Below are 26,643 nucleotides of genomic sequence, written 5' to 3'. Positions count from 1 at the left end.
GGCATTGATTCTGTGGCTCAAGGATAACAAGGTTGAGACCCTGTGATCCTCATGGTCTTTTTCTCTTAGATCAAGATGCTTCTGTAGCTCCAGCCCTTCCATTTGTGTTCCAACCAGCAAAAAGAAAGGAGCACTCACATCAGGAAACCACATTTTCCTAGAGCCTTCTAGCAGACTTCTAACATGTAATTTACCATGTGTCACATTGCCACCTCAGCTGCTGGGGAAGTTGGAAAATGTAGATTTTTTAGTTGGATATATTGCTGTCCTGAATAATGTCAGACCTCTGTTAGGAAAGAAGGAGAAAATGGATATTAGCTAGCATTTAGCAGTGGGTCCCACAGCTAGAGAGTGGCTGAGTGGGGTTCTGAAATTCAGTAAAGTATATTTGTAAATAAACTAACGAAACTATCAATAATAGAAGGGTCAGTAAGAAACATTAAATAAAACTGATTCCGGTATTTTAATTTTAAATTAGAAGACAAGCATATATTGTGTTTAAGATTTACCCTTCCATAGCCTCCATAAGCCGTGAGGATTGACCAAAGTTGAGTCAATTAGAGCCAAGGCAAAGAATAGTTCTCATAATAGAGGAGGGCCTAATCGGATAAAGTCACTTACCAGAAACCAAATACCTCTTCGTATAAAGAGGAAGAATGTAGCTTGCAAACAGTTTTAAAATAAAGATGGGGTGGCATAATTAACATAATTTAAAACCAATTTATTTCCAAATGAGAAAATTATATTTTAGCAGAATTCCATATGTTAAGTTACGAGTTAATGAAGAAGTACCTGTGTGTAGTTTACTAACTGATTTTCAATAAAAGTAGTTTTAATTTTGTCAGGCAGATTTTATTTAACAGATAAGCAGCACCTTTTAACTCCCAAGAAATTGTGATTGCTCCTCTTTTTTCACTTGACATACATCTTACTGAAGAAATTAGCTGTTTTTTCTTTAATTTTTTTATCTAATCTCCTCAAAGAGAATTACTTTTTAAAAAATAAACAGTGGTATCAATTATAATTGCAGCCCCTGCTTACATACATTTATTGTCTATAGTACACAGCACTTGGGCAAATTCAACCAAAGTAATAATTAGCATTGATACTGCTAGGCTCAGAAGACATAATAACAAGTGTTTTCATAAAAGTGACATGAGGCTTTTGGAAAGAACCATTTCAAAACTACGAAGGGTTGACGTGAAAACCATAGAAACGAAGCTTTAGGGATTTCGTACGTGGGCATTTGATTAACATTTCCCAGCTGTACAAATGAGCAGTGACTCAGGAAACTAGCTGGAGGGGAAGGAGGGTATCTCCTCAGCTGATGCTCAAAATACATCTCGAGACTCACAATGATATAGCTGATAACGTCTCATCGTGAAAACTTAGCCAAAGCGAACATCTTTCTGTTTTCCTCCACTCTGTGCCATTTTTGTTGCTCTTTTTTGGGGGAGGGAGGGGATCTTTTCTTTTGAAGAATTCTCCTAACATTCATTTTACCTTTGTTTGACCACATTAAACTTTTCCCATTGGGCAGGGGAATGTCAAGAGGTGTTGGAAGAGGGCTAGGGATGTACTAGACCTGACACCTTTCAAAATTAGCTCAAAATGTGGATCCTTCTACATTCTAAGATCTACATTTTCTATACTGCACATGCAGGTGTGTGAACACTTCCTTAGGCCATCAGGGTACCATTTAGCACAGCAGTACTTCACTTATCTGGGGAAAGACAGTCAGACAACAGTTCTTCAGAATACAGTCTAAAGCAAAACAAAGCATAAAGCGTTTCTATGTAGCTGATATAACTGAGCTAAGCCCTGATACTAGAGCTTCTGTACTTTATTAATTGGAGAGCCCCCACTTAGCCTCATGTTGTACACAGTACTCCAAGAGATTTCATAACAGAGTTCAGCATAGTTTAAATTATGATACGAAATGTAAAGCCATTATTGTAAGTCCTGTAGCCAAGAATGATGATTGAATACTTATAGCAAATGGAGAACACATGAAAAATAATTTCAAAAGGCATAAACCGTAAAGCATGAACGTAATTCTGTTTCATTTACACATTCATTCATACAGTCAAATCAACAAGTATGGATTTATTGCTTATTTTATAAAAAGAATGGGACACAGATCTATGAGATCCCACACAAGTTATAGAACGACACACATCCATTCTTTTATCTGCTTTTCCACAATACTCCTCTGGATGGATATATTTGGTTTTTCTATACTCTTTCATCCTTCTGTTCACTGCTTCTTCCCCAGTTTCAATGATCTGGTTTTTATGGACACTACTAGGTTCTTACCTGAATTGATTATTCTAGAGATATACCAATCAGACATCTTTTCCAGGATTTTTCATACCGGAAATGAGAAATCAGTCAGACTGTCTCCAGGGGTGGGTGGTGCCATATGTTACATCTCTTATTGCAGTTGCTGGCCATGGGAAAGAAGTTAGTAGCGGGAAAAATATGGCATCAGGAAGAGAGAGCAGTGAAAAAGCGATGAAGAAAGTTCCAGCATTCAGGCCCCAAGTTTCTGACGACCTTGTACTATAAGTGCAATCCTTATACTGCAGTTTGTTCGATTTTTCCTTCAATTACAGGAAATAACCCAGTGTCCTCAATAAATTCTCCTGTTTCTTAAGCTAGTTTCTTAAGCTGTTTCTCTAGCCCGAAGACATTTGAGCCTCAGGGTCTGAAAATAATTATGCATCTTTCCTTGATATTATACATTTTGACTATAAAATAGAAGACCTTCACTGCCACCTAATACAGAGAGACTGTACCAGAAATTTTACCAAAATTCTAAGTGCTGTAAATAGTATCACAAATGCAGTGACTTCTCAAACAGTCTTTTCTGATTTTAATGAAAGTCTTTATAAGCTCATATACCATTTTTCTCCATGAAAAAAATGCTTTACTGTTCCATTAAGACGAATGCTCGGCAAAATGAATTCTGATGTATGCCAGTAGGTGAGAGAAATGTGCTCAACCAGATGTTGTAACTCTGAATGAGCCGCACAAGGTTCCTTCTCACCCAAATCTGAAACTGCTACTGAGCAGAGGTAATGGGAGTGACGCCATTATCACTGATGGCAACAGGGGTTTGCCAATAAATGAAAAATAAATAGAAAGCTATTAAAAATTGTTAGGACCTTCATATGTCTCACAAATATTAAAATACATTGTTATAAATTATTATTTAAAAATTGCTTGTTGTAAATTATTCTTTGTTCTAGGAACTTGTTAAAACTTAATTAAATGCAACAAATTGAGGCTTCCAAATCAGGCACTTTGGAAATAACTTGCTTTTAGATTATTGTCATTTGTTACTCTTTTAACTTCATTTGGGTAACCATTGACTTATAATTATTTACATAATTATATATTATAATTGTAATTATTTACACATGTATATAGAGAGGGAGAGAGACACAGAGAGGTTCAGTATTCCTTTTAGAACTCTCTGAATGAATACATGTTTTGAGAGCAGAGGTTACTCTCTGTCTTTTCTTTGTAACTCCAGCTACATGGTGTCAGGTCACAGGCATAGCGTGGGTACCTTGCATGACATGATGCCACGGGTGCCATTTACAACACACAGGCACTGTAAGGCACTTTGTTTCTACCAATAGGCTAATAATGACCACTGGCCTGTTTTTGAGCTCACACATTAAACAAACAAACAAAAAACCTTCCATTTTTAAAGACAATGAGCACAAGTACCCTAAAAAAAAATGGGTTAAGAATGTGAACAGGATATTTTCAGAAAAAGAAAAGTGGAACAACCCAACATATATAAAATGATGCTTAACTATGCTGATAGACCAGAGATGCCAGTTAAGACCTCTACAAGGGCCCATATTACTTCCATCAGCTTTGCAAAATTTTTATGAAAGTCTGATGATAGCAAGTATTTTTGAGGTCATGGGAAAATAAAAGTTCACTGTCATTAGGAACGTGGAGTGTCCTCACCACTTCAGTGAGCAAGTAGCAGCATTTGTTACTGAGGAAGATGCAGGATTCTAAGAATTCATCTTAATATTCACCCTAGAGAACCTCTTGGATGTGGCCTAAGGCAACAGGAAGTATGTTTTTGCAAACAATAAATGTCCATCAATAAAAATATGGATTAATAAATAGTAAAATAGTATAGTAGTTAAAATTAGTTAACTACATCTACATGCAGATTCAAGGACACATTTTAAAGACATAATGTTGGTTGCAAATATCCATTGGCCAAAGGATACACACAGCATGATATAATTTATGTACTATTTTAAACATACAAGGGGTCCGTATGAGGGAATAGCAAACTTTTCTGTAAAGGGCCATGTAGTAAATATTTTGTGGTTTTGGAGCCTTTGTGGAAACTACTCACCTCTGCGGTTGTAGCATGAAACTAGCCATAGATAATACATAGATGAACATGTATGGCTGTATTCCAATAAAGCTTTATTTACAAAAATAGGCAGCAAGGTGGATTTAGCCCTCAGGCCTTAGTTTACTGAACCCTGACCTATACCATTTTCCTTAGAAAGTAGATGATACTGATATCTAACTTTCAAAAAAGAGCTTGCCTCTAGGGAGAGGGAGAGGAATGGGATCAAGGAGAAGCAAAGTTACATTTCACTGCAAAGTTCAGTGTGTGTGTATATATATTTTTACTCTTTTAGAGTTACATTTATTTGTTTCTGTTTGTAATCTATTTTTTCTCCCTGTTTTTGTTGATTTTATTTGTTCTATCTCTATCAATCATCTATCTATATCTATCTACCTACCTATCTATCGAGTTATTTACTCATTATATCCTATAATTACAAAATTCTCCTCTTTATCCCATTCTCGCTCTTCCCCCTGATCTTTCCTTTAGGTTTTCTTTGATAGGTAAAACTTTGTCTATTCTTTTCTTTTCAACATTTTTAAGTTATTTTGGTTTGTAACATATAGTTGTTTTTTTATTCAACTCTAAAAGGTCTTTGTATTTTAGCACATAACTTTATCTCATTTACATTTATTTGTAGGCAGGTATGTTTAATCTTAATTATATCATTTTTTTAACTTTTGGGGGGATGTTTAGTATGTTCTTTTTTTAATAATTTAAATTTTTTTTCAATTACAGTTGACATACAATATTAAAAAGTATTAAGCCAAACATGGCAAAATATCGACATTTGTTTAATTTGTATCTGTGTTAGTTACACTATTCTCTGTATTTTTATGTGTAATACTAAAAAAAAGGTAAAGTCGATACATTAAAATATTTAAAATAATGTGAACCAGAACAATGAGAAACAGAAACATCTGCAAGAATGATATTTCTTCCAGAAGATCCCGTGCTTGTTTGTATACCTCTTACAGTCATAAGTTAGGCCAAAACCTTAAGAGATGTGAATTGCAAATGGAGGAACTTTTCTCTGTTCTCAGAACTAAAAATAGCTGCATGATGGGTATGTGGACTCCATGTGGACTCTAGTTGAAACTCTAAAGAAGCTGATCTCATATCCATTTTCTCTAGTTCAGTTCTGTTATCCCTTTTATGAGAAGAGATTGATCATGAGGCATAAAATATCACTTAAGAAACTTCAGGGTTTACATAGCAGGTGCCAAACAAAGCTTAGTGACAATTATCAGAACTTTGTCTCTGAAAGTAGAAAACAAACCCTCCAGATTAAATAAGAAGCTGTCCTTCTAATGTCAAACTTAAGCCCAGCACTGGATTGATGAGAATACTGCCAGGGCCTGCTCTGTCTACCCTGCAGCAAAGCATGTCATAATCCCATTATGAGCAGAGAATCCTTTAAGATGCTCTGGCCATATCTCTTTAGCCATGTTTTCTTAATATAACTGTAAGGCCTTTTGGTTATTCTAAAACTAATAACTAAAATAATTTCTTTATTTGCTTGGGAAGTGAGTAGACAAAGATTAGAATAATGCTTCCTGGAACACCTTGTTACTCAATATGCTGTCGATGGCCCAGCAGTATGCTCAAACTTTAATAAGCATAAAAAATATGAGGGTTTCTTGTAAAAATCGGATTCTGAGTCAGAAAGTCCAGTGTGGAGCCTAAAGTCCTACACTTCTAACAAGCTTTCAGTAAGTGCTGCAAGTCCACTCTAGAACTTTGCTGCTCCATGGCATGGTCCAGCATAGACCTCACTTGTGAGCTTGGGAAATATGAATTCTCTGTCCCCTTCTCAGATATCTGAATCAGCATCTACATTTCAGCAAGACACCCAGTCATTTATACGCTCATGAAAGTTTGAGAAGCACTGCTCTAGAACAATTTTCCCAAGGCTTTGATTGAACATCTCCTATTTACATAATGTAGCTACTACTGGTATCCAAAAGTCTTGAGATATGTCATCCTGCTGTAGCAGGTTCTAGCAATGCTCTGCCCATATCTCCTCTGATCCTTTTGCCATTTTAATACACATTGCCCCGGTGGACTTTTACTCTCAATAACTATCACCGGTGTCTTCCTCTGGATGCCGGGACCCTTTCTGCCTGCTATCAAGGAAAGCAGAAAGTTGCTGGGGATTTCCACCCTCTTCAGCAGCACTTAACCAAGACTAACAGGCATAGGGATCACCATACTCCAGGTCCCTTGATCCTGATTAGAAAACCCAACTTTGGGATATGGTCTACACAGAAAGGAATTAAAAGTTACCATCTGCCTGAGTTTGCTTGGTACCCCACCCTTCCCAGTCCTGCTTACTCCCCTATAATTTTACAGGGAATACTTTGTAATAAACCCATTTCTTATAAATCATTGTCTCAGGATCTGCTTCTCAGGGATCCAAGTAAGACACATGTTATTTTAGCTCATGTGATGGAGGCGGAGACCAGCACCCAAGAGTTGGGTTATTTCCAAAGTTCCCTTGGTCACCGCCTTTTCTCCCTCTGAATCTTTGTATACCTCTTGTATATCTCAAAAGGCTGTAGGAAGTTGATGAATTCTAGGAACTCCACACTTGGAAATTTAGATGTTCACATTCTCAGACTATGATGAAAATAAATCATACTTTACTTTCTGAATAAGCTAACTGGCTGTGGAGTAAAGGTAGTGATGGTGCTCTCTTACAGCAGACTTTATAAAGAATCCATAGAAAGAGCAAAGAATCTAGAAGACCTGCACTGACCAATGAGGCAGCCACAGCCACTAGTCACGTGTGGCTACTGAGTACTTGAAAGGTTGCCAAAACAAATTGAGATGAGCTATAAGTGTAAAATGCACACCTCATTTCAAACACTTAACACATAAAAGAATGTAAAGTATCTCAGGAATTTTATGTTGATTACATGATTAATGATGTTTTAAAATATTGGGTTAAATAAAATTTATTATTAAAATTAGTTTCACCTGTTTTTACTTTTTTAAAATGTGGCTACTAGAAAATTTTTAATGGCGTGTATAGTTCACATTGTATTTCTATTGGACTGGTTATAATAGAGGCCTTAGTTTTCAACCTAAAAGGTCAGAACCAGTTAAATCTCCCTAAATCTTTGTAATGCCTTCACTGTACTTATTTCTAGTGTGGAATCAGCCCCCAGTAAATATACAAAATGGTACATTGCCCTCAATTATAAATACTTTTACCAATGCTTAAAGTTGCCATGGAGCTAAAAATGTTTAAAGCTTGATCCTTAACTCAGAAAATATTATACCAGAAACATATTTTAAAAATCAGTGCAAGTAGTTATTACTCCTAGTTTACAATAATCTCATTAGAGGAAATTTTATTTTAAAGCTGTTAGAAAGTTCTTTCCATCTTTTTCTCTGTGTACATCAAGTTTGGTAGTCAATTAGTTTGCTTTATTCAGTTAATCTGTGCTGTCTTTCCCAGGTCCTCCACCAACAGTGCATGGGGTTCAAAGCCTCAGAACTTCCTGATTGAGTTCCCTTCTTTGGTTTCTCAGCCTCAGATTCATCCTTGACATGGCTGCCAGATGATCTCTCGAACACACAGTCTAGCCCACAGTCTTCCCACCCTGCACCCTAAACAAAAAGCCCTTCAGTGGTATCACATTCTTTTGCTAAATTATCTCCAGACACCTGAATAGACATTAAATACTCTCCATACTTTGGCCTCAATTTTACTTTTTGTCATTGCAACTTCCCCTCTCTTTTCCAGTTAAGATTAAACTATCCCTCGTTCCCTCTAAATCCTGCCATGTGTGCTTACCTCTGGTCTTTTCCCAACTTTCTCAGCTTAGAATGCCTTCTTCCCTCTCTCATCACTCTATGCCCCCATTTCTCAAGTCTCACCTCAAGTGTTAGATGAGGGCATATTATCACTGTCTTAAGTCAAAACAAAAGAAACAAAAGATCAACAACAAACAGAAATAAAAAAACTAGGTAGAAGAGCTGTTGAACTAAAAAATGTGATTTCATTGAAGAGAAAGCCAAGTCAACAATACTAGATAATTAGATGACTTAGCTCTCATATTATCTTCTCTCTGGTCTTTTGGACCAGAATGTTAATTGTGTGTTCAAAATCATCATCCTGAATGGAACTTCAACTTTATTTGTAGATTTGCTCTTTTCCGTTTTTTTGGAAGCCGAGTGAGATTACTGGTGAGTGGTGAGAAGGAGAGATTAAGATAAAATGAGTTATGGGGGATTGACAGAGTTGGAGGAGGGAGAGTACTGGCCATTGTATGACATTGTGACTGCAGCTGGCTTAGAGAACTTATAGAACTGTAACATTTAAAGATCCCTGGTAAAGCTGCTTTGGCTTACATAGTAAAGCGGGAAGATTACACCTGCACTGTGTTGAAAATATATTTGATAATATTTTAAGCTTTTCTATAACTCTCTATCTGTTTATAATGCAAGGAAACTAGTAAAAAGTGGTTATTGAAAGGCAACATACCAGGTCCCTATCAGCAGAGATTTTACAAAGCAGAAAAAAATTGTTTATGTGTAAAGAATATTTCCTTAGGAAAGGAGTAGTCACTCGGGATTTGAATTTAATTATGTCATTTTTACAAAGAAAGAGAAAAAAACTCTTAGGCATACAAATTGAACTAATTTTTCTTCCTGGTAGCCTAGCTAAAACATGCGTCTAATAACTGTACAGTATTTAAGCTAATGCAAGTGTGATTTACATTTTCCAGGAATGGACAAATGAGGTTTTCAGTTTGGCAACAAACCTGCTGGCTCAAAACATGTCCAGGGATGCATTTCTGGAAAAAGCGTGAGTAGCTCTAATTTTATTGCTTAGGGTGTTGCTTCTTCTGAGTCAGTTTCCTTTCTCCTTGGTGAGTCTGTTGTTTGTGCTGCATTGGCTTCTCACAATGATAAACATAAATTTCCCTTTGGGATTTGTTAGAGAACTGATACCTCCACTGTTTGAAACTGGAAGACTTCCAAAAAGAATCACTCTTTTCTTCAAGCTGCACATCCGTGTTACACTGAGCTCCCCTGAATGTCAGTGCCTTTGGCACACAATAAGGAGACACTCCCAAATCCTGGCATCTGTGCTCAGAAACAAAAATTATTCATTTTAAATAGTTCTCTGCTTCTACATCTGCCTGTCTCGTATCAATTATTTATCTGAGGGAGAGAAGGAACAATATACGGTACTCACTTCTCTAGAGTCTTAGATCTCTGTTAGATGCTACCATAACTTCTTGCCTACTTAAATCAATAGGCTGTTGTCCTGATTCCTGCCTTTACAATCACAGCAGTGTTAGAAAGAAAAGAGAAAGAGGAACAATATAAAGGAAAGCAGAATTAAAAGGAGAAGGAAAGAAAAGCAGGATTACTCAATTACTCTGGAATTACAACAGTCTTTCTAAAAATTATTTGACTAAGGAAAACAATGATTTCTGCCAGATGAGCAGCAAGGAATCATGGTGTTCGCTTTGGAAGCTGTGGATGTCCAGGAGGTTGGGAGCCTTGAAATCAAAACCACAGGCGGAAACTCTTCTAGATGATCCTCTCTTTTACTTGATAACTTTCTCTCTTCCCTCTTCTTCTGTAAGACATACCACATCATTCCAGACCTTAGATTCCCACCCACATTTCTTTTTTACTCTCCTATGAATTCCTTTTAGTTTGAGTCAGGACCTCAGAAATCTTCACTTAAATGTTTCTCATGTAATCATCTGCTGTAGCCATTCTAGAAGCTGTCTTTCGGTGAACATTTGTAAGCATTTCTGTTGCATATACACTTAGATATGGGACTGCTGGGTCATACTGCGTGCGGTTTCTTAACGTGGTAGTCCCAGTTTACTCGCCCATCAGCAGAGTTTAAAAGTTCTGTTGCTCCATCTCTATCCACAAGGCCAGAAGCAGTTGAAGAGATAAATACAGTTGTTATATTCACACGGTATAATACTATACTATGATGAGAATGATTAATCTACAACTATAAGCAAAAATATGAATGGATCTCAAAAACATAATATTGGCTAAAAGAAGCCAGACAAAATAATGTGATTTTATTTATGTATGGTACAAAAACAGGCAGAAATAATATATGTTATTTAAAGTTAGGATTATTGTTTCCTTTAGGGGAATAGAGTCTAGAAAGAGGCTTCTGGGATGCTACTAAAGTGATAAGGTTCTATTTCTTGATCTGGGTACCGACTACAGAGAAGTTTGTGAAAATTCAGCAAACTGTACATATTCATGAGCCCTTTCCCAATGTATTTTATTCTTCAATAAAAAGCTTTTTAAAAATTAAACATTTGTTTTTTTCGTTCCTCCAACAGCTATACTAAACTTAAGCTGCAAGTCACTCCAGAAGGGCGCATTCCTCTCAAAAAGTAAGCTGCGTGAGCATTTCTCATTATTCATTTTCTTTTTCTCAAAGATTTGAATTGTGCCGTGACTCTGTTTGGTGTCTCTACTGGCCCAAGTGGGAGTATGGAAATGTGTGGTCATCCCATCTTCCCTCACATTCCATGTTTAGATCCATTTCCTCATAGAGATTTTCCTGGGCTTCTCCTTCCTGTGGCAACATTTTCAAGAAACACTAAAGCAAGAAATGGTTGGAGTGGGTGGGAGGAAACTTGCTGATAACCCAAAAGATCATCTGAGATTAAGAACTATTCCAGTGATCACCAGTTTCTTTCTAACAAGATAACACTAACCTTAAAGCAGGCATTACAAACTCAAATATCAACAGAAGCCAGGCAGGGAACATAAAAGATGAAGCAGGCCAGGAGCAGAAAGAAATTCCAAAGAGTGAAATCTCATCTAACAGAGACAGTGACAACTCAGCTATATCATATTTCCTGTGGGACTGTTGGGTTCCAGACACTAGATTTTCTATTTTAATAGAACCAATAAATCCAAATTATTATATTAAAATGTCCAGTACTCGTTATATTTTTTAAAACCAAATTACTGACCAAAGAAAGCACATCTTTAAACCATATTCAGCCAAAAGTTTTAACATTTGATTTACTAGCTACCAGTGGGCTCCTGTTTATAAAAAAGTTAAATAATTATTATTAATCATATTAACAACATATACATTTAGAGCAATGAGTAGCAGCAAGAGGACAGAGTTGGCAAGGATATTTGTTTTAGTGCTTAATATTAGAGGCTATTCAATGCTATGTCCATTGTCTCAAAATGCTGATTTTTATATTAGACACTTTGATTGTAAAAAGCATAGATCTTTCAGAACATGAGTGCAACTGAATGGAGCAATGGGGAGCTCTTTTCTTTAAAGCTGAGTGATGAAGAGGTTTGAGTTCATGGAATATTGTCAGTTGCCATCATTTACAAGTACTGTGATCCATATGCCTTTTAAACATCTCTCACGTGTTGTGCTTTCACTTTACAGCATATACCGCTTGTTTTCAGCAGACCGGAAACGAGTTGAAACTGCTTTAGAGGCTTGTAGTCTTCCATCTTCAAGGGTGAGCATGTTGCCTATCTAAAATTAGCACTACTAAATAGCTTTGAATAATCATACCCCAAATTATGCAAACATTTTTTTAAATAAAGAATGCGGTGGGACTTACTTGTTAATATTTGCAATATAAGGGGTCACTGTAATTATATTTTCTTTTACTCTTATTACCCCAATACTTTAATCTAGAAAGATCCTTGTTCTTTGTAAATTAAAAAAAAAAAAACAATAACCATCTCATATAAAGAATATTGGCCAAAACAATATTAACATTATCAAAAATTTTAACTTCTCATTAATAAGTCTTTCTGAGAAAGATGGAGGATCAAAACAGTTTGGATACCAATCACTTCCTTTGCTTATATGGTAGAAAAATAGATGAGAGGTCAAGCATATAACATGCTCTTTTTTTTTTTTTTTTGGCCAGCACATTCAAGGCACTCGATATATATTAACCACTTAAGATAATTTGTCTTTAGTTCAATCTATTTCTACATACCCGGCTCTAAAAGAATTTATCATTGTTTCTGGGAGAAATGAATCTATGGTGCGAAACCTTTTTCTCTTGCTATATGCTGAATTCTCCTTTCTATTACAAATTATTTTTATCTGAGTATCTAAGCAACAAGTAATCACTCTTCCAAGAATAACACTTATACTATAGGCAGAACCTTTGAGCCTCTTGAAACACGCTGGCAATGTTCAAGTTGCACTGAACGAAGTTGAAGAGCCATTTTGAAACTTATGATTCAATTATGCAAAAGTATTGAGTGCTGTTATTAAATTCACCAGCCAATTCTTGTTGTGAATACTTTTCAGAGAAATGAAGTTTATTACAACTTCAGTAGGTAACAGGAGAAAAAAAGAGTGCCCTTCACTATCTGTTTCCTGCTATAGGCAGAAAAAAGCTGATTATATGGCAACAGTAAGACAGAGCTTTGGAAAGCCTCCTAAAACATTTTAGCCTTCATTTTAATAAGCAAAACAAAGTGATCCAAATTGCTTATTATTGTTCTTTCATTGCTTATTATTGTTCTTTCATCTAATGAAAGAAATAACAGTTAAGGAAAGATATAACAGTTAAGGTCCTATTGTTAAATCAACAAATATTTCTTGAACTCTTACTGTGTGCCCTCAAGTGCTAAGAATATGATAGTGAACAAAATGAAGTCCCAGAATTCAAAGACCACAGAGTCTGGGGGTGCTAGTCAAACACCTCGACTGACGTGTAAATTGGAGGGAATGCTATGAGCAAGGGGAATTGAATGCCGCCTTTGAGAATAAGGGAAGCTCATTCCAGAAAAAGAAAACAATGCGTGCAAAGCCCTGAGGCTGGAAGGAATTGACCGGTTTGAGTAACCGGAAAAAAAGACCACTGCATTTAAGCATTAAAAAAAAGAGTGAGCTTAATTTAGAAAGATAAACAAAGTTGTTGTGTTTTTTCCTCTGCAATTGCTCCTGATTTTACCTTTCTTGGATAACGTCTTGTGAAATATAATGATCAAAAATTTTAACTTATTATTATAAATCTAGCTAAGGGAAAAAAGGAATAAAAAATGAAACCAAATAAAGTCTAATTCATCAATCAATTCTCTGTAAATTGCAATTTTCTAAACAATTGGATTCTGAGAATTCAGTCAATAAATATAAATTGAGTTTTTTACAATCCACTATGTCTATTATAGGTTTACACTTTCAGACCAATGTTCACTGGAGACATTTTAATAGGAAAATGAGATTCAAATAACAGGAGTTATATTTAATTTTTAAAAAATATTTATCTTCAGTAAATTAAATGTTATAATGGTTTTCTGAAAACATACTGGAGATTTTTTAAAAATATAATCAACCTCTATCATAAAGTTTTGAAAGATTCATGATAAAATATGCTTTACGTGGAGGAGTTGTAGAAATGGAAAGCTCTAAAAGATCTAAAAACCAAAGACAGTTTCGGAGCTGGGAAATAAATGCTTCCGCAAACAGACTATATTTTAAATCCTTGTTGTAATTTCACATCTGCAGAACGGTAGCTCTAGAAAATATCCACTAATTAACAAAAAGATTCTGGTTATACTGACAAGAGGTGTTTTAAACACTACACAGAAGAAAAGGTTATATAAATGGTACTGCATTCTGGAGCCTCATTTCACAGCCGGCAGTCGTTCAAACTAGATTTAATTGTGTTCTGTAAATAGATACATTACCAGAAACACAGTGGATATGCTGTTGAGATTTTTTAAACATTATCTTTGTGCACATTGTTAAGGATAATTAATGCACTTGAACTTGTATCCTGGCCAACATGATCCATTGGAATAACACATTCCTTTAGAGGGTGCTCCTTTAGAGATTACAGTTGCTTGCCCAAGTTACCTTAATTGTTAAAAAGTAGTACTATATCTAAAAAGAGAGACAAAGCAATTACTGTCCTTCTATTAATAATCCAAACACATTTTCCAGTGAGACCTTTGAAGACCTTTGCATATTCAGAAAATTACCACTTTACCCACAAACTTTCTGAGCACTAAAAATAGTTTACTTGTACCAAATTCCCTTTGATTTAAGGCTTATTAACTTGAAAACAGCTCAGTGACATTTGGAATCGTAGTCTTCGCACAGCATCGGCATATATATTTGCATTTTAATGAAGAATATAAGGAATAAATTCATGTGTTTGTTTTAAATAATAAAGTTTTACTGTGGTTGTGAAGGTAAATGTAATACTGAAAAAAACAGTGATTATTTTGGATTAAAAGAATACCTTAAATTTTACTAAAGAATACTACGAATAAAACTTGCAAAAGAACATCTCACAGGATAACTATAGTATTTGCCATTCTCCTAGGCTTTACATCCCAAACGTAAATCAGAAATATAATCATTTCTGTAGCTATGATTCTTAAAATCACTGATATCAAATTTTCATTTTAAAACCACATTAAGTAATTCACTGTGAGTAGCTTACTTGTAATTATTTTTTGTACTCTATGGCTAACTCAACTTTTGGTTTATAGTTTTAGAACAAAAATATTGAGAATAGGTTGAAACTCTGAATTTGCTGACAAATAATCGATCATTTTTTCAAGATAAAATCTCTTTGTGGACTCTGGACCCATTAGAGTCTGCTGCAATAAATTAATATATCTTTAAATAATATTTTTCTGAATGTTAAGTACCTGTTTGTTTAGAATTATTTTTTAAATCAGAAATATAGAAAGAAGAAAATACTAACCGCATCTAAAAACTGATGTGACCCTTTAGTTTGCTGGATCTCAGTGTGAGTTATGGAATCAAGTAACTTGAGTTCAAATATAGTGCCCCCCAACTTGCTCACAAATCTTGGCATGTGAATATGCCATATCCAAATCTATGGAATCTGGAAATGCAAATGCCATAAGTACTCCATCAAGGTTTTTTGTCGTTTTGTTTTTTAATATTTTCTCTTTTGAGATTCTTTGTAAATAAGAATGGAATTAAAGCAACCCAGTTTTTAAAGTTTGCAAATATTTTGTAGTTTCTGGAATAAACAGGCCTGATTCAGATTATTCTGGCCTTCTTAATTCTTCCAAAAATTTTTGATAACAATAGCAACAAATAATCATTGAAAATCTGCTTTGTATTGGAGGCATGATTTGGTGGACCAAGTCTTGGAGTATAAGACAGAAGACCTAAGGTCTGGTCCCATCTCCTGGGTTTGTCCAACAAACATTGATTAGGTGTCTATTATATGCCAGCCATCATACTGGGGACACAAAGGAACTAAATATGAGATAGTCTCTTCACTCAAAAACTCAGTCTAGTAGAAAATCAGAAATATAAAAAATAAAGGGAAAACTGTGTGATGGATGCTATAATAATGGTATATAAGGGTGGATTTTGGACACACACACACACAAAAGAATGCGTCATCTCTAGCCAGGAAAGGTTCACAGAAGAGTATTTAAATATTGGGTATAACCCTTAGAGTATTGGACCTTGGGCTTCCTTCTGCTCATACAGGACAAAATGAATCTGTTCCATCCATTTCACCAAATTATAAGATCTAAGAAAAGAAAATATGTGAATGAGCTTTGTGAATTTCAACCTTGTTTAAAATATAAGGAATTAGGAAATGTCCATAGCTTTTTCCTAAATATCTCCCCTATACTCCTTCGCATTAGCTTTCAATGATGCTTATTTTAACTCATTTTTCCAAAATATTTTTTCTCCTACTTTCACCCACTGACCCCAAAGCCTTCAGGGTATCCTCATGAGTCAAGTTGGGCAATAGGAAAATGAGGCAAAGAAAATCAGCTATACTGAAATATTTTCCTTTTTCTATGTACTAACATCCAACTGGAAATGGTAGCAAATTATATTTATTCAGATTATCTCATTAATTTGTCTCCTTTAATAGGAAGTCCTAATTCACAGCTGGTAAATAAACAATAATTAGAGTTTTAGTAAAGTATATTATTCTATGAAATTATGTGTCTGGAATCTTATATAAATGACTTTTGTTGAATCTGATATTCTACGGGAAACATATAACACATATGTCCTTGGTACCAATTTCCACCTTTCTCATAAGTTACATTCATTTATTTGCTAATTATTTTATTGCATACCTGCTGTGTATTACACAGTGGAAATGGAACAGTTAACAAGCAAAACACAGGTGCTGGCTTATGAGATGTGCAAGCTGGCAAGGAAGAGAGAATTGTGCAGCTGGGAGCAAAATACAGTTAAATGACTGTTGAAATATGAGACAAGACAGGTATGATGGTGGCACGTAATGGAAGACAAAACCCAGTCTGGGTGGAGGGAAACACCCCTAGAGGAAGAGATTTTTAACTAAGATAAGAAGGGAGGAAAAAAGCGGGTCAGTAAGAGAAGAAAGACGATTATTGATATCCTTAGATAAAATACATTTATGAGTGTGTTGGGTGAGATTTAGGTGGTGAGAGGAGTGAGCTCTAAATAGTAACTAAATAGTAGGGAGACTGGGAGAACACAGCTGAGGCTCATAAAATCCATAAAGTTGGATGCTTGAGTTGGCAAACAGAGCCAGTGAGTATTTCCTTGCAATTGATTTTAAAATCTTTCTCTTCCCTGTGTCTCTCAGCCAAAGAGTAGGATAGAAAGGGTCATTTCTAGATACCTACAAAATTACTTAAAGAGATGTAGGTGTCTAACTCACAAAAAGGGTGACACTGAAAAATGTACATCTAGGCAAAGGAATTTTTTCATTTTGTGAATAAAATAGAATTTTGGAAATCAGTTTACAGGTTGTACTTGTCCCCATTTTATGAGTGGAAAAACAAAACAATAAAAAAACCATGGGAATTTCCCACCATTCTTGGATTTGGCCACTTGTGCTCATGATTTCAAAATTGGTGTCCAGGTAACTAAGCTTAATGGTGTAATGCATCTTGCTCTGTATTATATATGTGTTGTTTGGTTGTCTCAAAATTATATTTTGCAAAATATTTTTTTCCTGCTCTATAAAAGGATTTAGTAAAGAAAATATTACTTTATTTGTTCATTCCACCAATATAGGACTTCTGCTCTTTGCCAAGTGGTGAGCTAAGTTTTCTTATCTATTAGCAAGCAGTGTACAATTTGAGGCAATAATTTTTAGAAACTTCTATAAAAGTATATTTCAAAACCTATGAATATGGTAAAAGGAAGAGTATTTTCTTTGCTTTTAGGACTTGAAAATAAAAATACTCATATAAACACATACCTGAAATAGGAAAACGGCATGAAGAATGTCCTTCCTGTTAACAAAACTGAAATCTTGCTTCCGGTTTCCATGGCAGCCTGACTGAAAAGAAAAATAAGTCATAGAAGTGACTTTTTATATCAGTGACTTGCTTCCCAAACAATAGGAGCAGGAGGAATCTGTGAAAAATAATGATCAGTGCCGTCTTACTTATGAAAACTGTTTTACAGCTTATCAGATTATTTAAATCAGAAAAAACATTATTTGGAAAAAAAGACACAAAATTAGAATTTATGTTTTCATTTTGAAAATGTCTATCTCCAGGGTCTTTATTTTTTTAAATATCTTTTTTATTTTCCAATGATAGTTGACATACAATATTACATTAGTTTCAGTATTACAACATAGTGATTAGGCGTTTATATAATTTACGGAATGATCACTCTGATAAATCTAGGACCCATCTGACACCATACATAATTATTACAAGATTATTGACTATATTCCCTGTGCTATACTTTATATCATCACAACGATTTTGTACTTATTGGTACTTCTTAATTTCTTCCTCTTTTTTACTCATCCTTTCAACCCCTTCCTATCTGGCAACCATCGAAAGATTCTCTGTATCTATGAGTCTGTTTCTGTTTTGTTTGTTTGTTGATTTTGTTTTTTAGATACCGCATATGGTATTTGTCTTTCTGTGTCTGACTTATTTCACTTAGCATAACACCCTCTAGGTCCATCCATGTTGTTGCAGTTGGAAAGATTTCATTCATTTTTTATGGCCAAGTAATATTCCATTGTATATATGTACTACCTCTTCATTATCCCTGCATCCATTGATGGACATCCAGTTGCCTCCATAGCTTGGCTATTGTCAATAATGCTGCAATGAACATATAAATGTACATGTCCCTTTTAAGTAATGTTTTGGGTTTCTTTGGATAAATATCCAGAAATAGAATTACTGGGTCCTTCCTGGTCTCTTGTTACAGTCATTGTTTTAAAGTCTATTTTATCTGATATAAGTACTGCTAACCCAGCTTTTTGTTTGTTTCCATTTTCAAGAAATATATTTTTCTATCCCTTTACTTTCAGTCTGTGTGTGTCTTTTGATCTAAAGTGAGTCTCGTGTAGACAGCACATTAAGGGTCTTATTTTCTTATTCATTTAGCTAATCTAACTTTTGACTGGAGCATTTAACCCATTTATATCTAAAGTAGCTATTGATAGATATGTGGTTATTGCCATTTTACTATTATATTTTTGATCTTTTTCTCTTCTTACAGTTTTTCTTAAAGAAGTCCCTCTAACATTTCTTGCAATACTGGTTTGGTGGTGATGAACTCCTTCAGCTTTTTCTTGTCTGGGCAGCTATTTATCTGTCTTTTGATTCTAAATGCTAGATTTGCTGGGTAGAGTAATCTTGGTTATAGGTCTTTTCTTTTCATCATTTCGAATATGTCATGCTAATCCCTTCTAGCCTGCAAAGTTTATGTTGAAAAATCAGATGACAGTTTTATGGGAACCCCCTGTAGGTAACTAATTGCTTTTTTCTTGCTGCTTTTTAAGGTTTTCTCTTGTATGTATTTACTTTTGACATTTTAATTATGATGTGTCTTGGTGGGGACCTCTTTGGGTTCATCTGGTTTGGGATTCTCTGTGCTTCCTGAGCTTGTACATCTATTTCTTTCACCATGATAAGGAAGTTTTCAGTCATTATTTCTTCAAGTAGGTTTTCAGTTCCTTGCTCTCTCTCATCTCATTCTGGTAACCCTATGATGTGAATGGTAACCCTATGGTATGTTTGATATTGTCCCAAAGGCCTCTTAAACTATCTATATATATTTTTTGTAGTCTTTTTTCTCGTTGCTTATCTAGCTGGGTGTTTTCTGCTACCTTATCTTCTAAATTGCTGATTCAGTCCTTTGCTTCATTTACTGTTGTTGCTACCTTATCTTCTAAATTGCTGATTCGGTCCTTTGCTTCATTTACTGTTGATTCCTCCTAAAGTATTCTTCATTTCAGTTATTGTATTCTTTATTTTTGACTGTTTTTTTTTAATGTTTTCTCTCTCCATTTATGTTTCCTATTTCTTTGTTGACATTCTCACTGAGAGCATTAAGCACTCTTATAAGCAGACTTTTAACTTTGCATCTGGTAGGTAATTCTCACTGAGAGCATTAAGCACTCTTATAAGCAGATTTTTAACTTCGCATCTGGTAGATAACTTGTTTCCATTTTATTCAGTTCTTTTCCTGGAGCTTTGTTCTGATCTTTCGATTGGGACATGTTTCTTTGTCTCCTCACTTTGGTTGTTTCTCTGTGTTTGTTTCTATGTCTGCTATGTCTCCCAATCTTAGTAGAGTGGCATTATATAGTATGTGTCCTGTGGGGCCCAGAGTCTCTCTGGGCACCTGAGCTGAGTGCTTTAGGCATGTCCCTTGTATGTGCTGGATTGTGTGTGCCCACCTGTTGTAGTTGAGTCTTCATTGCTGTTTGCATGTCAGTGGGAAGGACTGACCCTCAGGCTGATTGGTTATAAAGACTGGCCATGACTACAGTGGAGGAGCTGTTGTACAAGAGCTGACCCCATGCAGTAAGATTTGCTTTTGCAGGGCTCTGGTGCCTGCTGAGTCTGCTTTTTGAGTGCGTTGTTTAAGGAGGTGGTTGGTTGGTGCTCTGGTGCAGGCCAAGATCAGCTGTTGCCTGTGCCCTGCTCAAGGACACTTGGTATGAGCTACAATGTGATCTGCTTGCAGGCCAAGATCAGCTGTTGCCTGTGCCCTGCTCGAGGACACTTGATATGAGCTACAATGTGATCTGCTAGTGGTTGCCACTTGTGCTGGGCTTGGAGTTGCCTGGGAGAGATAAGCTGCTAACTGAGGCTGGCTGCCTCTAGTGCCAGGTTTGGGGCTGCTTAGTAAGAGGTACAGGGCACTATGAGGCCAGATACTGCTTGTTTGGGGTTTGTGAACCATTGAGAGATTTTAGGAAAGTCCACAGCATGAGCCAAGACAGGTCATTTATATGGAAAAGCCACTGGAAGCAGCTTGGGTGGGCCTGCAAGTTGAGTGGGGCATAGTCTCAGGGCAGCATTAAGGCAGGATGAACAGTGTTAGCTACATTGATGGAGACTCCGGTGTGGTGGGTGCAAGCCAGGTTGAGGGAGAGCTCAGCAAAGTTACAATGGCTTCTCCCAGCACTCTATGTAGGAGAAAGCTGCCCTTCTAGTCCTCTCCCTGAAGCTAGACAATTCAATTCCTCCCCAAATGTCCTTAGTGCCTTTTGAGCTGCTGTCCAGCACTGGAGCATAGAATTTTTGGGTCTGTCAGAGAGTAAGTTCATATTTGGGCTCTTTAAGAGGAAAACGTCTAAGACTTCAGCAACCCTTTGTCTTAGCCATAATCTCCACTGGTTTTCACAGCCAAAAGTTATGGGTACTTCTCTTCTCAGCACTGGAGCCCTGGATTGGGGAGCCTGATGTGGGGTTGGGACCCCTCCCTCCTCAGGGGGCACTTCTGCAGCTGAGATAGTCCTCCTGATTTTTAACCACCATACATGGGTGTAGGACCAGCTCAGTTGAGTCTCCACCCCTACTAGTCTTGAGGTGGCTTCTTCTGTATATCCTTAGTTATAGGACTTCTATTCAGCCAAACTTCAGGAAGTTCTCAATTATGGTCATTCTGTAATTTAGTTGTAATTTTGAGGTGGTCATGGGAGGAGGCAAGCAGAGCATCTACCTACTCCACCATCCTACCTACTCCACCTTTAAAAAGTAAAGCCAAGGGTCTTTACTTTTTAAAAACATATTTATTCAAAAGTCTGCTCTACAGCACATAAACAAATATCAATGTGTAAACATTCCCATAAACAATGTGAATGCTCTTCCTGCCACTGGTCTTAAAAGTGGTTAAAATGGTAAATTTTGTGTTATGTATATTTTATCACAATTTTAAAAAATATAAAAGCCAAAGGAAAAAAGCAAACTTAAAAAAAAAAATCTGCTGAACAGATCCTGTTTTTACTAGGTCTAACTTACTTTAGTAAATGTACTTAAGAAATTGCCTTAATATCCCTTTAGAAGAAGAAAACTCTTAAGCTTAAATGATAATGAAAAAGCAACAGAAATGAACTCCACAGCTGGCCTCATAAATGTCTTCTGAATGTTTACCCTGACCTCCTACAAGACAGAAAAATGGAAGGAAGAGGGAGGGAGTGAAGGAAGAGGGAGGGAAAATGGGAGGGAGGAAAATAGGGAAGGAATAAGACCATTAACTGACTTGGTTGTTTTATTTCCTAGAATGATTCAATACCTCAAGATGATTTCACTCCAGAAGTATACAGAGTTTTCCTGAACAACCTTTGCCCTCGACCTGAAATTGATAACATCTTTTCTGAATTGTAAGAAAACACATTTTAACCCACTTTTTTTGGCTTGCAGTAGTTTTTAGTCTGGCTAGGGCAGGATTTTGAGCAAGAGAGAGAGAGGAATAACCTCTTCATACACTATGTATAGCATTAGTGCTTCTCTGTAATTTTTGGAGACAATCATGCATCCCCATCCCTGAGGTGCAACCACTGCTTTGAATGAGTGGAATTTTGCTGTGATTGGTTGCTGGGTGTAGATGTTTTTGTATGCTCAGGGGAGTCTGTGTGGTTTGAAGATTATGGCTAGAACAGAGAAGCATCTTGGCTTAGTGGTGGTAGACTCATGTTGCATAAAGAACTCTGAACTGGCAACCAGCCATCTTACCTCTTTGAATTGCATTAAGGAAAAGAGAAATTAGGATTATTAAGAGCCCTCCCAGCTGCAAATTATTTGCTTTAATGTTAGAAATTAAATAAGTATTAAAAAAATAAGAAACAAACCAAAACATCAAGGCAAATGAGGGGAAGTAGCAATTTACCTTTTGATATTCTGAATCCTACATGATAACAGAAAATCAATCCAAAATTGATAAACAAAATAAGGATTTCTTCATATGGAAGACAGGCAAATGATACTGCTGAGAATGACATTGGATAAACTCACTTGGTGATGTTCATTGCCATGAACAATTTATCAAACATTGCAATATTTTTACCATTGAACTTGACTTGGGGCTGTCAACAAGATTAAAATGCGAAGTTTGAATCACACTATGTTGAAGAGTTATAGACTCTTGCCGGTGTAACTTTAATGAAAATAAAAATGTACCTAAACCGACTGTTTACATTTTTTTAGTGTTGAGTAATAAATACATCTTGAAATGATTACTGGAGATTTGGGAATTTGACGGCTAAAGCAGAAGTTTAGTGTCATAATCAAAAGACAACCCATACCTCTGTGTTCAATTCAGGCTGGTGCATCTATATACACAAGATGCAGTGCTTTCCTCCTGTGAATTTTCTCATGCATTTGGTACTGTTCAAGGCCATTGGGATTTAGTGGTAGTGATTACAAAAGATATTTGTAGCCCTTAGAGATGTGACAGTTGTGGTGAAGCAACACAGTGTTTTTAGGGCATGATAGGAATTTCAATATAGCATGCTTTTACCAGGTATGGCAGGATTATGTTTAATAAACAAATAAATGAATGAGACTTGGAAGGAAAATATTCTAATTTCTTGGTTTTTTAATTGTTTTTAGTGGTGCCAAAAGCAAACCATATCTTACCGTTGATCAGATGATGGATTTTATCAACCTTAAGCAACGAGATCCCAGGCTAAATGAAATACTCTATCCACCTTTAAAGCAAGAGCAAGTTCAAGTATTGATTGAGAAGTATGAACCAAACAGTAGCCTCGCCAAAAAAGGTCAGTTCACTTTGTCCCACACCATAGGGAAGCTCTGGTTTTTAATTGTGAATGAGTCACCCACTGGTAGTTACTGGCATCAAGGATTATTTAGGTTAGTCTCCCACTTTTGTATGCTTGCTTTCCTTTCTGTTTTAAATCACTGGCAGATCAATCTGAAGTAGATTTTTTTTTTTTTACTTTAGCATGTGATTTTTGTTGTTGTTATGTATGTGTATGCATGTAACACATATTTTTTTTGATGTCTAATCATTTGTTTTAAATTTATTCAGTAACCAAATGTGTCTTTCTCAGACAAGAAATTCACTATCTTACAAGTTGCCCTTTGGGGTCTGTTTTTAGAAGTTCTGAGAAGTAACCCACAGATTTTTCTAAATCTCTAAAACCAAAGAGAATATTCAGTCTATTGGTCCCGTATATTATTCTAGTTTATACTATTGACAAATTTTTCTACTGAGGGAAATATATAAAAATTTTACTTTCTGTGTAAAAAACTAATGATTCTAAAAATTGATATTAGAAAGACAGCTCTAAGTTGTCTGGAAGTTATTAAGAAATTTATGTTTTTGATTTGGGAGAAATCATGATGATTTAATTGCCAGAAGTCTTAAATTATATGTCACATCATTGTCCCTGAAAAGAATTTTCAGCCTTTTTTTACCACTAAGACCAAGTCTCATTTGGACTAAAATCTTTACTGAGAATATTGGTGTGTTAGCACCGAGGTTATTGTAAATTTCTTACATATTCCATAGGGAGGAAAATAAAGTACAATTAACCAATTATTAAGAAGAAATAAATTGCATGTTAGTATGCAGGCAATTTATAAGTATAAGAAATAGCTCTAGCAAGCTGATAATCATTAATAAGAATGGTTTTCATAAAAATAGATTAAAAGATCTTTTACCCATTGTATTTGTTCTGGAACTGGTCCTCTAAATGAAAAATGAAAGTATTAAGTATAAATGTAAAATCTTATAATTACTTTTATCCTACATGTTATTAGTTGGGAATTTTTAGGTGAAATTTTTTAGTTTGTGTTTATTTTCTTGGTCAAGCTCTTTGCCTTCATTGTTGTCATAATTCTTATTGTTCTGAGGTCAGTCAAAGGAAAAGAGTGACCCAGCAGTATATGTTAGCATTACCAGGTCTGTCCCTCTGATCTTAGCTATGATGCCCTTTCTGTAGGTGTCATAAAGACTGAATTTCTCTTTGTCATTAAGCAGGGAACAACTACTTGGAGATGTCACCTGAAAGCTTGACAATTCTTTTCTGAAATCCATACTTCACCCCAAATAACTACCAGTGTTATAACAAATCCAACAAGACTTCTAAAAACAGTTAGCCCTTGACACTAGGAAAACAAAAACTTTTATGAAACCAGTGAGACACTTCAAAACCTAAACTTTGCCTTTTTCTCCTCCCTTCATATCACACTGCTCATGGCCCATGCTTCAGCTGGCATATGATGCCCCCATACGTCATACTCTGATGACTTGGACAAAGTAGAAGATACAAAGGGGAAAAATTACAATAGGTTATTGTAAAACTCTACAATTCTGGAAAAACCAATTTTGATCTAATGAAAATTAAGACTATGTCTCTTAGCATTTGCAAGCATGTTTAGTGCCATCTTAAAGATGTACCAGTTATGAATTCTATAATTACAACAGGCACACAAAATTCAGGTATATTTAAAATAACAACTTTATTTTTTTAGAACTTAATATGATTGATCATGAAGCCTCCATGTCAACGGTGATGTGATTTTTTAAATTACAGAATTCATTTCTCACCCCCAAAACTGCAGTAAGAAAACGAACTTGAGAGGTTTCACACCAAGTCATTATATTTGCTGTTTTGGCTCTGTTTATGGGAACAAAGATTAGAGAAGATTGTTTTATTGTACTGATTGTTATTTCATAGCGAAAGGAATAATGATTTTGAAATCTTTATTAGTAGGAATAAGAAATTGTTGGATTAGACCTCAATTATTTAGTAACTAAGAGTTTAAAATAGTTTTTCCAAAAATAAGGATTGATTTTTTTTTATTTGATTTTGCAGTTCGACTTTAAGATTTTTTCAGGAACTCCTTTTGTGTCTTCTTAAATACAACAAAATACAATTTAAGAAAGTATTATTTGACTTCATTGTGATGACTGATGAGCAAGGAAACTTTCAAAATATACATTATCATTTTGCAAAGAAGCAAACCAAGGCCTTGAGGTCAAAAGACTTATCTAAGATCTCTTTAAGAAAGATGTTCTTTAAGAAAGCAGAGTTTTTAACTGTCAATCAATTAAGTAATATATTTTGATCAATCAACATATAAGAAAACAAGTTGGGAAGTTAAATATTACATTACAATTTATTTCTTCTGATGCTTTAATTTTGACTAGTTCTTTAAATGTGCCCAAGCATTAGTTAAATTGAACCACAAACTCTATTTTATTTATTTAAGAAAGACATTTTCATATTGTCTATATACTTGGTAAAATGCTAGGAATAAGATACATACATTATATATACTAACATGCATAATTAATAAATACGCATATTCTCTCTGATATGAAGAAACATATTTTAAACAAATAAATTATACACAAAGTTGACATATGCTAATATTTTGTTTTTATATGTACTTTATATATTTTATATAAAAGATAGCTTAAAATTAAATGAAAAAATTTCAATGTGGCCAAAGCCTAAATGCTAAAGATGACCATAAGTTAGCTGACTAAAAGTGCAGTACATGGAAGTGTGAAATGAATACAGAAGAAATGATTGATTTTGATGCTCTGTGGGCCTGTTGTCATTAGAACGTTGGCCATATTTCCATGCTGTAATTTCTGTTTCTGGAGAGTTACATATTGGTTATAAATAACAGATTTCTGTGTATTCTCTGACACAGAGGGGGACAAATATTCATGTATTTGTGTTCCACAAAAAAAAGTGTTTGAATTTTGTTACAGAAGATACTATTATCAATGGAGTTTGGTGTATTTTTACAATTTAAAATGACATATTGGAAAATGCTGTGGCCCCAGGTCAGTGAATGTGTCTTCTTTGCCATGTTGTTTGCTCTGTAGACCTAAATATGCTTAACACAGGAGTACGCAATGACTCCTGATTCTTTCCGACAAAAAGGTTATGAATACCTGAGTTTGAAGATTAATGTCTCCTGAGTAGTTATTTTTTATCACTTAAACTCTTTAGAAGAAAAGCAGTGAATAAAATTATCATGAAAAATAA

The 26,643-nt window shown here is 35.3% G+C and overlaps 1 protein-coding gene across 1 annotated transcript in view; it reads left to right on the top strand.

Annotated features, from left to right (window-relative positions):
* Positions 1–26,643, top strand: part of PLCB1 (phospholipase C beta 1) — a 618,667-nt gene that overhangs the window by 407,862 nt on the left and 184,162 nt on the right. The window contains exons 5-9 of the mRNA XM_006921600.3: positions 9,133–9,212; positions 10,735–10,788; positions 11,817–11,892; positions 21,896–21,996; positions 23,225–23,391. Coding sequence (XP_006921662.1) covers positions 9,133–9,212; positions 10,735–10,788; positions 11,817–11,892; positions 21,896–21,996; positions 23,225–23,391 — 478 coding nt within the window. The remainder of the gene's footprint in view (positions 1–9,132; positions 9,213–10,734; positions 10,789–11,816; positions 11,893–21,895; positions 21,997–23,224; positions 23,392–26,643) is intronic.

This window comes from Pteropus alecto, unplaced genomic scaffold (assembly GCF_000325575.1).
Source record: "Pteropus alecto unplaced genomic scaffold, ASM32557v1 scaffold45, whole genome shotgun sequence".
In the NCBI taxonomy this organism is placed as follows: Eukaryota; Metazoa; Chordata; class Mammalia; order Chiroptera; family Pteropodidae; genus Pteropus; species Pteropus alecto.
The sequence above is the reverse complement of the archived record's forward strand: the minus strand, read 5'-3'. Positions and strand labels throughout refer to the sequence as shown.